The 15,610-nt window shown below is 42.1% G+C and overlaps 1 protein-coding gene across 2 annotated transcripts in view; it reads left to right on the top strand.

Moving 5' to 3' along the window:
• GAB2 (GRB2 associated binding protein 2) overlaps positions 1-15,610 on the top strand; it is a 174,787-nt gene that overhangs the window by 151,814 nt on the left and 7,363 nt on the right. For both annotated transcript variants that reach the window (XM_057552088.1, XM_007187594.3), the window contains exons 4-6: positions 11,689-12,281; positions 13,086-13,180; positions 14,293-14,557. In XM_057552088.1, coding sequence (XP_057408071.1) covers positions 11,689-12,281; positions 13,086-13,180; positions 14,293-14,557 — 953 coding nt within the window. The remainder of the gene's footprint in view (positions 1-11,688; positions 12,282-13,085; positions 13,181-14,292; positions 14,558-15,610) is intronic.

The following is a 15,610-nucleotide window of genomic DNA, read 5'->3' as shown; positions in this document are numbered from 1 at the left end:
CTTCAGGAATGAAAACAAAATTAAGACACTCTCAGATGAAAGGGAAATAAGAGAATTTCCAAGAGATCTGATTTAAAGAAATAATAAGACTAAAGCAAAGAAGTACCAGAAGGAAACTAAGATCAGGAGCGAAGAAAGAGCAGCAGAAATAGTAAATATCTGCATAATTATAAAAGACTATTTTTTCCCTCGTAGGTTTAAAATATGTATGAGTGCTGAAAGCAAATATTAAACATTATCTAGTGGGGTTTTTATCTGTTTTTATTTCTCTTCAACCTGAAGAGCTTCCTTTACCATTTCTTGCCATGTGAGTCCCTGGTAACAGATTTTCCCAGCTTTCATTTATGTGGAAATACCTTTATTTCACGTTTATTTTTTAGAGATATTTTTACTGGGTATAGAATTCTGGAATGATGGTTTTATTTTGGCATTCTAAAGGATGCCATTCTATAGTCTTCTGACCTTCATTGTTTCCGATGAGAGGTCAGCTGTTCTTTTTATTCTTATTCTCCTGTATGTAATGTATCTTTCTTCCTCTGAATGATTTTTTTTTCTCTTTTTTTTTAAAAAAATTGTGGTAAAATACACATAATATAAAATGTACCATCTTAACCATTTTTAAGTGTACAGTTCAGTAGTATTAAGTGCTTTCACATTGTTATGCAACCAATCTTTAGAACTCTTTTCATCTCTCAAAATTTAAACTCTCCACTCTTAAACAACTCCTGATTTCACCTTCCCCCTAGCCCCTGACAACCTCCATTCTACTTATCTGTATGAATTTGACTTCTCTAGGTAACTCATTTAAGTGGAATCATACAGTAGTTGTCTTTTTATGCAGTCCTCAAGGTTCATCTGCATTGTGGCATGTGTCAGGATTTTCTTCCTTTTTAAGGCTGAATAAATATTTCATTACATGTATATTCCACATTTTGTTTATCTGTTCATCCATTGTTAGACCCTTGGGTTACTTCCACCTTTTGGCTATTGTGAATAACGCTGCTGTGAACATGGGTTTATAAATACTCTTCAGGACTCTGCTTTCAGTTATTTGAGGTATATACCCAGAAGTAGAATTGCTGGGTCATATGGTAATTTTATTGGCGCTTTTTGAGGAATTGCCATACTGTTTTCCATAGTGGTTACACCATTTTACAACAGTGCACAAGGGTTCTAGTTTCTCCACCTTCTTGCCAACACTTGTTATTTTCTGGTCTCTTGATAGTAGCCATCCTAATGGGTGTGAGGTAGCATCTCATTGTAGTTTTCATTTGCATTTCCCTAATGATCAGTGATATTCAGCATCTTTTCAGGTATTTGTTGCCAATTGGTATATCATTTTTGGAGAAATGTCTACTCAGGTCCTTTGCCCATTTATTATCAGATTCTTTTGTTATTGTTGAGTTGTATAAGTTCTTTATATATTGTGACCATTAACCCCTTATGAGATACATGATTTGCAAATATTTCCCCCATTCTAAAGACTGCCTTTTCACTCTGTTGATTGTGTCCTTTGAGGCATAGAAATGGTTTTAATTTTGATGTAATCCAATTTATCTCTTTTTACTTTTGTCACCTGTGTTTTTTATTTCATACATAAGAAATCATGGCCAAATCCAATTTCAAGAAGATTTTCCCCTGTTGTCTTCTAAGAATTTTATTGTTTTAGCTCTTACATTTAGGTCGTTGATCCATTTTGCATTAAGTTTTGCATACGGTATGAGGTAAAGATCCAACTTCATTTTTCTGCATGTGTATATCTAATTTTCCCAAAACTGTTTGTTGAAAAGACTGTACTTTGCTATGGGAAAGATCTTTCCCATGGTCTTAGCATCTTTATTGAAAATCATTGAGGGTTTATTTCTGGGCTCTGTATTCTGTTCCCTTTGTCTATATGTCCATCTTTATGCCCGTACCACACTGCTTTAGTTACTGTAAGTTTGTAATAATTTTTGAAATCAGGAAGTGTGAGACCTTTAACTTTGTTCTCCTTTTTCAAGATTGTTTTGGCTATTTGGGCCTCTGACTGACTTAAGTTTTTTTTCTTCATCTTTTTTCAGCAGTTTGACTATGGTATTCCTAATGTGTGTTTTTCTTTATATTTACTATGTTTGGGGTTCACTTGCCTGTCTGATTCTGTGTGTTGATATCTTTGATCCAGTCCAGCAAAATTTCTACCTGTATTTCTTCTGCCCCATTTTGTCTTTCCTTTCCTTTCCTTTGAGGCTCATATGAAACTTCAGTTACTCATATGTTAGACCACTTGCAACTTACCTACATGTCACCGATACTATTCTTTTTTTTTTTTTTTTCTATCCTTTTTCCTTTCTGTGCTCAGTTTGGATAGTTTTTCTAATTTATTTTTCAATTCTAGGATTTCCCCCCATCCTTTTTTTAATAATTTTTGAAGGGTAATAGAAATACAGTCAATGCCATATATATAAAATGTCCTCATGCCCCTTTGTAATGCATCCTTCCTTCTACCATATTCCTCAGAAACCACTGACAGTCTTTCTGTCACTACATTAGTTTTCATTTTATGGAATTTTACTTGAATGGAATCATAGAGTATCATATTTTTTCTGACTTCTTTCAATCAGCATAATGCTTTTGGTATTCATTCATGTTGTTGCATGCATCATTAGTTTTTCCTGTTTATTGCTGAGTAGTAGTTCAATGTATCTTTATATCACAACTTACTTATCCAGTCACATGTTGATGGGCAGTTGGGTCGTTTCCAGTTTTGGCTATTACAAATTAAGATGCATTTGTACATAAACGGTCACTAACAAATCTTGTATGGACATTTGTTTCATTTCTCTTGGGTAAATACCTAGAGAGCTAGGTCGTTTACTGGTTAATTCTGTCAAATATTCAAACAAAATAGTACAAATATTACCCAAATTCTTTTTAGGAAACATAAGAGGAAGGAATCCTTTTGCAACTCATTTTTATATAACCAACATAACTCTACTACCAAAACCAGACAAAGATTATGAGAAAGAGAATTACAAAGCATTATTCCCTGTGATGATAGATGCAGAAATTCTTTTTTTTACAAAAAAGTATTAGAAAACAAATCCAACAAAAACAACAAAATATATATATATATTTAAAATGTGTGTGTGTATTTTAGGGATAATATATATTAGGGAATATATATGTTTGTATACATCATTAGGGATAAGACACCATGACAAAGTAATGTTCATCCCAGGAATACAAGGTTGGTTTGACATTCAAAAACCAACCGATATAATTCATCACATTAAGATAAATAAAGGAGAAAAATCATATAATCATCACCTCAATAGATGCTAAGAAAGTATTTGACAAAACTTAATACCTCTTCATAAAAAATATTTCTTAGCAAACTGTGAATAGAGGAGAACTTTCTCAAACTAATAACAGACTTCAAAGGATAACCTACAGCTAATATCACACCTAATGGAGAAGTAGTAAACATATTCCCCTAATATTGGAGACAAGGAGAGAATACCTGCTCTCACCACTTCTATTCACCATTGTACTAGAAATCCTAGCCAGTTTAATAAGGGAACAAGAAAAATATAAAAGGCACAAATATCAGAAAGGAAGATGTAACACTGTCTCTATTTGCAGGTAACATGATTGTTTATATAAAAAATCCTGAAGAATATAGAAAATACTAGAATTAATAAGTGAATTTAGCAAGGTCACAGGATAAAAGATTATTATACAAAAATTAATTTTTACATACTAGCCTCGAAAAATTGGGAAAGTGAACTTTAAAAAATTCTCTATATAATGATGCCCCCAAAATGGACTAGTTAGTAATAAATTTAACAAAAGACATGCAAGATCTCTTCACTGAAATCACTATCTAACATTGCTGAGGTAAATTAAAGACCTAAATATGTAGAGTGATAATATACTACAGTTATGAATTGGAAGACCCAATATTATTAAAATGGCAATTCTTCCCAAATTAATCTGTAGATTCAATGCAATCCAAATAGAAATCGCAACTAGCTTTTTCATAGAAATTGATAAGTCAATTCTAAAATTTACATGAAAATGCAAAATATGCCAAAATGTGAATAGCCAGAGAGAGTGGCATGGACATATATACACTACCAAATGTAAAATAGATAGCTAGTGAGAAGCAGCCATATAACACAGGGAGATCAGCTCAGTGCTTTGTGACCACCTAGAGGGGTGGGATAGGGAGGGTGGGAGGGAGACGCATTAGGGAGGAGATATGGGGATGTATGTATATGTATAGCTGATTCGCTTTGTTATAAAGCAGAAACTAACACACCATTGTAAAGCAATTATACTCCAATAAAGATGTTTAAAAAAATGTGAATAGCCAAAGAGATCTAAACAAAAAAGTTAGAGGGCTTATACTACCTGATTTCAAGACTTTCTGTCAAACTACGGTTAGACAAGGCAGTGTTGTATTGATGAAAGGGTAAGCATACAAATCACTAGAACAGATTAGTGAATCTATGGGGTAGAATGAAAAAATATATGTATGATTTTGACAAAGGTGCCAATAGGGAAATGAAAGACTTTTCAACAAATGGATATCCATATAAGAATTTTTTAAATTTTTATTTTATATTGGAGTATAATTGATTAACAATGTGTTAGTTTCAGGTATACAGCAAAGTGATTCTGTTATACATATACATGTACTTATTCTTTTTCAAGTTATTTTCCCATTTTAGGTTATTACAGAATATTGATCAGAGTTTCCCTGTGTTATACAGTAGGTCCTGGTTGGTTATTTTAAATATAGAGTGTGTACCTGTCAGTCCCAAACTCCCAGTCTGTCCTTCCCCCCAACCCTTCCCCACCGGTGACCATAAGTTCATTCTCTAAGCCTGTGAGTCTGTTTCTGTTTCATAAATAAGTTCATTTGTATCATTTTTTTTTAGATTACACATATAAGCAATATCATATGATACTTTTCTTTCTCTGTCTGAGTTACTGCACTCAGTATGACAATCTCTAGGTCCATCCATGTTACTGCAAATGGCATTATTTCATTCTTTTTAATGGCTGAGTAATATTCCATTGTGTATATGCACTACATCTTCTTTATCCATTCATCTGTCAATGAACATTTAGGTTACTTCAGTGTCTTGGCTGTTGTAAACAGTGCTGCATTGAACATTGGGCTGCATGCAATATCTTTTTCGATCCATCTCCCAGAGTAATGGAAATAAAAATAAAAAACAAATGGGACCTAATTAAACTCAAAAGCTTTTGCACAGCAAAGGGAACCATAAACAAAACATATAGGAAGTTTTTTAAAAACCTTTACTTCATATCACACTACTCAAAAGTTAACTCAAAAGTATCAGAGACCTAAATGTAAAGTCTAATACTGTGAAACTTATAGAAGAAAACATCTCTGATCTTGGGGTAAACAAAGATTTTTATATAGGATTTAAAAAGCAGGAATCATAAAAGAAAAAAAATGATAAAGTAGTTTTTATCAAAGTTAAAACTTTTGCTCTTCAAAAGATCCCATTAAGAAAACAAAATGGCAAGTCACCAAATGTGAGAAAATATTCAAAACACATATCTGACAAAGGATTTATTTGTAGAGTATATAAAGAGCTATTACAAGTCAGTAAGAAGACAAGCAACCAATTTTTTTTTTTAATGGGCAAAAGATTTGAACAGACACTTCACACACACAAAAAAAATAGATATAAGAATGACCAATAAGCTCATGAAAAGATGCTGAAACATCAGGGAAATGCAAATTAAAACCTCAGTGAGATTTTGCTTCTTCTCCCCTGGAATGGCTAAAACAAAAAAGACTAGCAATGCCAAGTGCTGGCAAAGTATGTGGATGGGCTTTATCCATGCACTGCTTCTGACATTCACGTTACACACTAGGTACTCTGGAAAAAGGAATAATGCTTTACAGTTTACAAAGCACTTTTATGTTAGTTACCTCATTTGATCTCCAAAATAATCTTACAGGGTTACTTTTGAGTAGGGACTTTGAGAGAGAACCAGCTCATTCATCTCTGCCTAGCATAGACATAGATATGCCTGATTATTGTAGTGAAATAGTATTTACTGAGGCCAATAATACCAGCCTTCTATCTATCCCCTTCTACATTTATGAGGGATCCTGATATATAGTTACAACAAATGAAACATCTTAGAGATAAAAACCATGACTTTTTTATTATTACTCTTACTATACTACTAGCCACTAATATTTCTTCAAGTACCAGATAGTATGTATTCTGGTTAAAATGACTTCAGTTCTCAAACTCCAGCTCTTTCACTGAGCTAAAATAAGTAATAATTCAGAATAGTAACTATTGCCAGTGGAAGGAGTTTTGAATGACACTGTCAAGACAAGCAGAATCTTTTTTGTTTTTGAAAACAAATTAGTTTCACTAGATTTATTTTTGCCCTCTAGCATTTGGGGCCTCATTCTAGATTCTAGCCAATCTCTGTCTTCTTATTTCAAGGAGGCTGTTAAACCTGTAACATGTGATGTGTTGTGGTGTGTGGTGGGTCACATTCCCTGGAAAGCCGTAATTCTGGTGAGGGTTGAGGGAAGTGAAATTTCAAGTAACGAAATTCCAGAATGAAAGCATCACTCACCCTGCAGCACTATTCTACAGAAAGATAGGGGGTAAAAAGTAAAATCAGAAATGTCAATGGAGAACTTACCTGTGATTAATCATTTCTATGGCTCATTCTCCCAGTGGCTTTGATTGACCCAAGGCAGAATATACAGCTTTTACCTTCATTTAATTTCACATATACAGCTTTTCTCTGTAACCACAGAGAGAAGGCAGGCTCAATATTGCAGCCAGAAGAGTTTGAGATACAAAGATCACCTCACCTCGTAGAGATTGTGGGACAGAATTTTCTGAGTTTTCTTCCCTCACAGGAAGGATCCATTTGGAATGAGTCAGATACAGAAGGATGGTCCAAATGACCTCTTAGGATTGCCAGTGACAGGTACAGAACTCTAAATGGTGGCTAATTTACTTACAAGCATTTGATTATACTCTAATTTTTAAAAATAGCAGAAAAAAAAAATTAAACTGGCCCTTTATTGTTATAAGATACTTGGCATCTTGTAGAGTGGAAGGAGTGAAATTGTGGTGTAGTATGTTACATAACATGAGAAAATGTACAAAAGAACAAGTGCAAAATAAAGTGGCTGGGAAAAACTAGGACAGCATTCCTAACAGCCAAGAGAGAGGTTTGGGTTGATATTAAAACCAAAGCATGTACAAGAGGTGGTGTGATAACCCCATCCACCTGGGGCTCTGGAAGCAGCTGGGAGCCAGGAATGGAAAGGAAAAGCTGCTGGGCTTGGGGGAGCATTTTCTCCCAAACTTCTCTCTGCCCCCAGGGAGCTCCCCTATACACTTGTGTTCGAGTATCTTCTGGCACCTTGTCTGCCATTTATTGTTTTTCTCACCGGATGTGTGAGGGTGATACCTGTCTCTCAGAACTGTCAGGAGGACTAAAAGCTACATCACATGTGGTGTGCCTGGCACAGTACTGTGCTCATTTTATGAGGCCTCTGTCAGCCCAGAGCCCTGGAAGAGAAACCTTTCTCCAAATCCACTGCTTCCAGGAATCTGTCCCAGAAAGCAACTCAGCACATCATGGTGGCACAGGCCTCAGTAAAGGTCTACATGAAAGCAGCAAAGGCCGCAGGACTTCTGAGTGCTCAGAATTCCCCCTCTTGATTCTTGTCCAAAGGGAGCGCCCTGTAAGCCATGTGGATTTTGGGCAGGGAGTCCAGGGACCTGGGTGCTGGAACCAGTTCTGCTACCATCCAAGTGTATACCTTTGGGCAAGTTTGCTTCCCTTGTTCAACTCCTTTCACCTGATTCTTCAAGTAATGGTCAGTCCCCCTCAGCCTGCATCGGTATCATCTACCACATGCCAGGAACTATGCCAGGGGACAGGATATGGTGCCCTGCCTTCTAGAAGCACAGGGTCAGGTAGAAGTGGAAAGACACAGACCCAAATAAATTTCACACAAGATGAGTGTTGTGATGGAAGCAGCGTGCTGTGGGAGCAAAGGAGGAGTGGCGAGTAAAGTGACAAGGAGACTTAGAGGACCTAAAACATCATTATGAAGGAAAAAGCTTCTTTGGCACTTTGTGTAAGATTTTGATGCATCAGGGAGACATTCCAGAGAAAGGTAAATTATGCAAGCCCAGGGCTGGAGCTCAGGGAGTGTGTTTAGGGATGAGCGAGTAGTTCTGTGACTGGAGAGGAGATGCCACGACAGCGGGAGGTTGGGACATGAGCTCATGTGTTCTGAAGAGGAGGGGTTTCAATCTGCTGCTCCAGAGGGTTCAGGCCAAGCTCAGGAAAGGGCACGGCAGCACCAACGCTCTTCTTTCTTTGTTTGTTTATTTATACATTCATTTGCTTGTTCATTCAACAAACATTCACTATTTACTATGTGACAAGCACTGATCCCGGTGCAGATGAGAGAAATGAATAAGACACAGTTTCTTCTTTCCTCAAGGAAATCACAGTCTGATGGAGGAGATAAGTAACAATGGTATGTAACACAGATAGCAATTGATGCCTGCTCCAAGAACAGAGTTGAGCAAGTGATTGCTTGTGCTGGGAGCTAGAGGATGTAAGAAACAGCTTCAGAAGGAGTGCCATGTGAGCTGAGTATGAGCTGGCCAGACTGGAGTGAGAGGCCTTCCAGACAGAACAAGCAACACAGCAAGGCACGGAGGCCTGACTGCCTGGGGCATGCAGGAACACCTGGGCAGTTGACTGAGTAGACCCTAGAGTGGGAAGGGGAACTGGCGAGGAGAGATTGGAGAGGTGAGTTGATGTTGGAATATGACTCGGTCCTAAAGGCATTGAGGCAGTTTTGAAAATGGTTAAGCTGGGAAGTTAAGAAAGTAAATGTGAGCGGGATAAAGAGGATCAGAGAGGTCCTAGGCTGATGGTAGGGAGACGAGTTATTACCCCTTTCGTTATTGCAGAAGAAAATCAGGAGGACCTGAATTGGGGTGGATTCAGTAGGACCTGATGTGATTATTGAGTGAGAAATCCTAAGGTAACTCCAGGTTTCGGCTTGAGTGGCTGGTGCCTTTCCCAAACTGGAGAGTTAGGAGGAAGATGATGAGTTCACTTTGCATATGTTTAAGGTGACTGCAGTATACCTGCAATGCTCTCCCCACCCCTACACCACCTTAAAATCTTTCAAAGACTCCCACTTTCATCAGCCCAGGCCTGGCCCCTCCACGGTCATCTCTCAGCCCCACCTCCTAAGGCACTTGCTCCAGCCTGAGCAGCTTGCGGTTCCTTGAACTTGCCAGATTGTGTTCTACTTCTGTGTGCCTCTAACTGGAACACCTTTTCCCTTCTCTTGCCTATGCCAGGCCAGTTGCCAGAGTCAGTCAGAGGTGACATCTTTGGAGAAGCCTCCCCTGACATTCTGTACCACTACCACCAGGGAGGGTTGGTATAAATCTGTCAACAGCCGCTTACTCACTGACTTGATTATAAGATTTGCACGCAAAGGGACTTCCCTGGTGGTGTAATGGTTAAGGATCCGCCTGCCAATGCAGGGAACATGGGTTCGATCCCTGGTCCGGGATGATCCCACATGCCGCGGAGCAACTAAGCCCGTGCGCCACAACTACTGAGCCTGCACTCTAGAGCCCGCGAGCCACAACTACTGCAGACTGTGTGCCTAGAGCCCGTGCTCCGCAACAAGAGAAGCCACCACAATGAGAAGCCTACGCACCGCAACAAAGAGTAGCCCCCGCTCGCCACAACTAGAGAAAAGCCCGCATGCAGCAGTGAAGACCAGATGCAGCCAAAAATAAATAAATTTATTTTTTTTAAAAAAGATTTGCATGCATGTCAACTCCTCTACCACTGTGCCCCCTCCCCCAGGGCAGGAGGCTTCTCTGTATCCATTGTGCCTGGCCCAGGTGGAAGGCAGGACATCAGTAAATGTTTTTTAAATGAACAAATCCAGATAAGGCATCCACCAGCATTGGAAATTCCAAAAGACAAAATGAAAGGCACCAAAGACAAACGGACAGATGTGAACAATGTGAACACCTTATGTCTACCATTGGCCCCCTGGTCCTCTGCTCCAGGCACTTCGTTATCTAAAGGCTAGATGTTCAATGATCTAGGCCATGCCTGTCGGCTTGGTTATGCGTGTGGAATGAAATAGGAAGGGAGAGAGAAGACGGAGGACCAGAGACGAGGGCCGCGGAAGGTTTGGGGACTGAAATGGAAGTCCTAGCCATCAAGGATGCAAGTTTACACAAGAGAGAGCTCGGCTGCCTAGACACCTGTTTCCCTTCCTCTTTCTAAGCTGATGGGCCTTATTTTCTATCACCATCTGGTGGCCACATCCACAAATAACAAGCTCCCCATGAGCTGAGAGAGCTTGTATAAGACGGAAGTTCCATGGATTGGCCTCGGTGGGTTAAGAGCTGCCCACCTCCCTTAGAGATAGCATGCAAATTTGTATGTATGCGAGACTGGCCTTATTCTGGTGAGAAGTGCCAAGAGCTTTTTATCAGATTCTTAAAGAGGCATATAGCCTCCAAAAAGCTGAGAATCACCACTAAATGATTGTTCTAGAATAGCGATTCCTTTATTTCCCCCAAATGGAATCCTATGAAGAATCATACTGTACGAGACAGAAAAGCAGACCTGAATCTCTACTTGCTCAGAACATCACCTTCTAATTTCCTAAGGCACCTACGCAGAACACAGAATCCAATTTGGAAACCATGCTGATACAGCCAAAGGGTTGTGGAGTTTCAGAACCAGATGGACCCTTAAGAGCTATTGAGACACACCAGGTCCTGCCTTGGGGAAGGAGCCTTGGTGAAGCCCACAGAGCATCTCAGTGGCGGGAATGGAACCTGCACAAATCCCTTCACGACCCCCCCAGATCGTTTTACTTTTTTAATCTTATTTCCCCAAAACATGAATTTTTAAAAAGTAATAATCAAAACCTCTTCTGTCCTGAATATAGTTCCCAAACAGGAAAACATTTTTCCTGTAGAATTTTAGTCTTCTGGAAAGAGAGATTTTCCCCTCTAAATGCCTCTCAATGAACCATAATATATGATGGAAAATAAATCTATGGCTTACATTTGAATAGTTCTGTATAACTTAGAACAATACATTAGCTGACTTGTTTTACAGTGGGAAAACTGAGACTCAGATAAAATGACTTGCTATTTTCTGATACCAACTTAAGGGTTCTTTGCGCTATCTCACAGCCTTTGTATACAAATGCGTATATTTTGTGGCACTTAAAACAGTAAACAAGTGTGTGGTATAACTAGCTCGTTGATATATATTTGGGGAGGTAAGACCAACCTCTGCTAATCACAGCCACTTGGGAGTAGGGGAAGGGATAACGGCTAACACTGAACACATACTTACTAGATACACTAGAGTCCAATTTCTAAGCAACCTTCAAAGGATGATTTCAATCACCATTTTTGCAGACGCATTTACTAAAGCTCAGAGAGAAAACGTGCCTTGCCCAGGTAACCCTCAGGCCTGCCAGCCTCCTCAGCCTGTGTGTTCCACACCACCTAGCTGCACAGGGCTTGAACAGGCCTGCTTGCCTCGCTGGTGGGCAGCCCTGGCCTCCTCTAACCCCTGCACCCCCTTCTTTCTGTCTCTTAGGAGCGCTAGCTTCTCTCAGGGCACCAGGGCCTCGTTTCTCATGAGGAGCGACACGGCCGTGCAAAAACTTGCCCAGGGCAACGGACACTGTGTCAACGGGGTCAGTGGTCAAGTCCATGGCTTCTATAGCCTCCCCAAGCCAAGCAGGCACAATACAGAATTCAGAGACAGTACCTACGACCTCCCCCGGAGCCTGGCCTCCCATGGCCACACCAAGGGCAGCCTCACAGGCTCTGAGACGGATAACGAGGACGTGTACACCTTCAAGATGCCCAGCAACACCCTGTGCCGTGAGTTTGGGGACCTCCTGGTGGATAATATGGATGTTCCGGCCACCCCGCTCTCAGCCTACCAGATCCCTAGGACGTTCACACTGGACAAGAACCACAACACCATGGCAGTCGCCGCTCCTGGGGACTCGGCCGTAGCCCCCCCGCCCCGGCCCCCCAAGCCAAGTCAGGCAGAAACACCTCGATGGGGCAGCCCTCAGCAGAGGCCTCCAGTCGGTGACAGCAGCAGATCGGCCTCTGCCGCTGCAACCATCCCCAGGCGCAATACCCTCCCAGCCATGGACAACAGCCGACTTCACCGAGGTCAGTGTGAGCCCTTGCTGAGGCCGGGGGGGGAGGGAGGTAGCACAGTGGTTCTCAGTAGTGTGCTGGTTCTTGGTCATCCATGCCAAGGAGACTTAAGTCCCACCCAGGTCACTGATACTCACGGGTTTAGGCATCTTCTACCCAGACCTTTCCTAGTTTGTCCTCCAGCCCTGGAGGCTATTTAGTGGACACCACAATGGCAAGAGTTTAGCAGACCCTGCCTGAGAGAAGTTACTGTTCTACTAAGGAGGTAGAAGATTCTTGGTTAACCACAGTACAGCATATTATGGGTTTAGAGGTCCAAATCACAGTCTTTTATTCATTTATAAATCAAACCAAAGATTTCAAAAATAAATTTAGAAGACTAGTCCAAACTGGAGCCAAACCTATGTGGACCAACAGACTGTTAAAATCAGATCTGCAAAATATTTTCTAAGCCACATTTGAATCTCTGATTGAAGTCTGAACGTCTGTCTGAAGTATTAAATTCTGTTGTTGCTGATTTCCCACTGAGAGTATTCCAACTCTGCATATAACCTCCTCTGTTTGATGAAAAGGTAGAATAATATTAATTCCTTTCATTTTGCATCTTGCTAACACTGGAGCTACATGCAGAAGCCTGGGAGGAATTTGTGAGCTGAGGAGTGATGTGATAGAAGCAATACCTTATCGTTAGGGGTTGAGAGCAGTATCTTCAGAGTATCAGTGAGACTCTGAGCCACACTGGCGAGGGTGTGGGGAAGTGTCAGCGCAGGGATTGACTCTAGTGAGCGCACATGGATCTTCCTTCCTCTGTCGTAGCTTCTTCCTGCGAGTCCTACGACTACCCCCAGCGTGGTGGAGACAGTGCGGGCCGGTCCACCGAGTCCACGAGTGATGCCGTCAGCGCTTTTCTGGTGAGTGGGGTTTAGCCAGGGGTCCTTAAGTCAGCTCGGGTGGATTAAAGGTCACACGCATGGAACTAAAAACACAGCCCAAAAGCGTGATGGGACCTCCCTCTTAGCAGCCTGCCTGGCTTCTTGTCTCAGTTCGGAACCCTGGGTTGAGTTTTTGGAAAGTAAGATGCAGGTATCCTGATCTGGAAGAAATGTGTGTACTTAACGTGCACTAGCCTATAAGGCTCGTCACTGTGGGTAAGCAGGAAGGGTCCAGAATGCAGAGGACCCAGGCGCTGGGATGGGGGCCCTAAGGCAGCATCCTTACCGTGAGGTCCTATCTGGGGGCGGAGACTCCAGGCAGGGGTGGTGCTCAGAGTCAGGCTCAGTGGCAGAATTATGGTTTGAGTGCAGGATCCCAGGCTGCCCTGAGGAGGGGGCTGACGACAGTTCTCCAAGGTGTCAGGCCCAGCTAAGCGGACTGGGGCCTGGCTTCAGGCCCACTGGAAAGACTGTGAAATCAGGTAACTGAAGCAAAAGCAGCTTAGTTGTATGTCTGGAAAGACAAGGCAGGAGTTAAAAGGAAGGCTGGGGCCAGGGTGGCTGCATTGTGCGGCCCTGTGGCAGCTCTGACTGCAGCCTGGCGGTCACACTGAAAGCTGGGCTGGGGGAGCACACCTGACCCAGACCTCACCTGCCGGGGCCGAGGCTTCTCTTAGGCTCCTTGCCCTGCCCGTGGCAGGTGCTGACCTGCCAGTGATGAGTCCGGACTTGAGGAAGAGGGAGGGTCCCGAACCAAAGCTCTGCTCGGTCAGGCATTCAGAATGCCTCGTGGATATTTTATACTAAAGATCTATCACAAGTTATAAGTAAGCTCCAAGGGATCATGGAAGCTAGAAGAGACCCACAGACCTCATTTCTTCCTGTCTCCTCCTCTGCCTTCTTATTTGTTTTTCCCAGGGTCAGACCTCATTTCTTCCTGTCTCCTCCTCTGCTTTCTTATTTGTTTGTCCCAGGGTCTGCCTTATAGCTTCACAGTACAACCAACTCAGTCTTTTCTTGCCTTGCGTACAAATTCTCACCCCTTCTTGTTTCCTGTCACTAGTAACAGCAGTATTTCTTTTCACTCCTAGCCAGGGAAAACAGTTGTGGGCCGATCGGATAGCACCAATTCCGAAGACAACTACGTGCCCATGAATCCAGGCTCCTCCACCCTGCTGGCTTTGGAGCGAGCAGGTGATAATTCCCAGAGTGTCTACATCCCCATGAGCCCAGGGCCCCATCACTTCGACCCGCTTGGCTACCCCACCTCCGCCCTTCCTATGCACCGAGGCTCCAGCCGAGGGAGTGAGATCCAGCCGCCCCCTGTCAACCGCAACCTCAAACCTGACCGGAAAGGTAAGTCCACTGTTTCCTCATTCCATCTCTGGACAATGTTCAGGGACTGTTTGCATTCATTTAGGGATCAGGTGGATCCTAAACTTTTCTTGCAAGGAAGTGACAGCCTCTGGGGCCTGAACCAACCCAAACACACGCACACACACACACCAAATTCATCCCAGTGGTCTGGCACCCTAGGGACTGGCTCTTGAGGAGCCTTGATGAGCAGAAAGAGTGCAGGAATCAGAAGGACAGGATGGATTGAGGTGCCCGCTCTGCCACCTGCTAACATGTGATTATAAACAAATCATTCTATGTCTCTGAGCCTTATTTCTCATCTGTGAAATGGGAAGTGTAAAACGTACCTCCCAGAGACATTGAAGGACATAGATAATATATCTAAAAGTGCTTCATAATGCATGAGATGTAATTCAAGGATGAGGTATTTGTGTTAGCTCTGGGGCTGGGCAAGGTAGAACTGACAGAGCAGTCCATGAAAAGATACACTGTGCTATAATAGAAAGGATTGAGCTTTCAAACCAGGTAGATGTGGGTTGGAATCCTTACCCAGCACTTCCTAGGTGTGTGACTTTGAGTAGATCATGTAAATTCTCTGAGCCTCAGTTTTCTTATCTGTGAAGTGGGGATAGTCATGCCTGCCTTCTGGGTTTGGGTAGAAGGAAAGCATCTAGGACATTGACTCTAGTGCATGGCAGGTGTTCAGTAAAGTTAGCTCTGTGCCCTCTGCATTTAGACCAGGAAGAAGTGCTGCAGTTCAAGTGTCAGGTCTGCCTAGACCTCATTCTGCAGGCCTGGATCAGTGGCAGGGATTCAAAGGGAGAAGTAGAGTCACTGGGCAGACATAAGCCCCCTTTGGGCTGGCCAACAGAGAATGCAGATCTCAGCATTTGGATTGAAGCCTTCAGGACCTTGTGACGTTCACCTTCCTCCACTGAAGGCTCCACAGTCCTGGTGGGCAGGGGGCAGTCATGGTGGCCTTCTCTATGATGTTTCAAATATCATCTCTTGTTTTCATATGCAGTCACAAATCCAGGGAAAACAGTCTGCTGT

Source organism: Balaenoptera acutorostrata, chromosome 9 (genome assembly GCF_949987535.1).
Source record: "Balaenoptera acutorostrata chromosome 9, mBalAcu1.1, whole genome shotgun sequence".
Taxonomy (NCBI): domain Eukaryota; kingdom Metazoa; phylum Chordata; class Mammalia; order Artiodactyla; family Balaenopteridae; genus Balaenoptera; species Balaenoptera acutorostrata.
The sequence above is the reverse complement of the archived record's forward strand: the minus strand, read 5'-3'. Positions and strand labels throughout refer to the sequence as shown.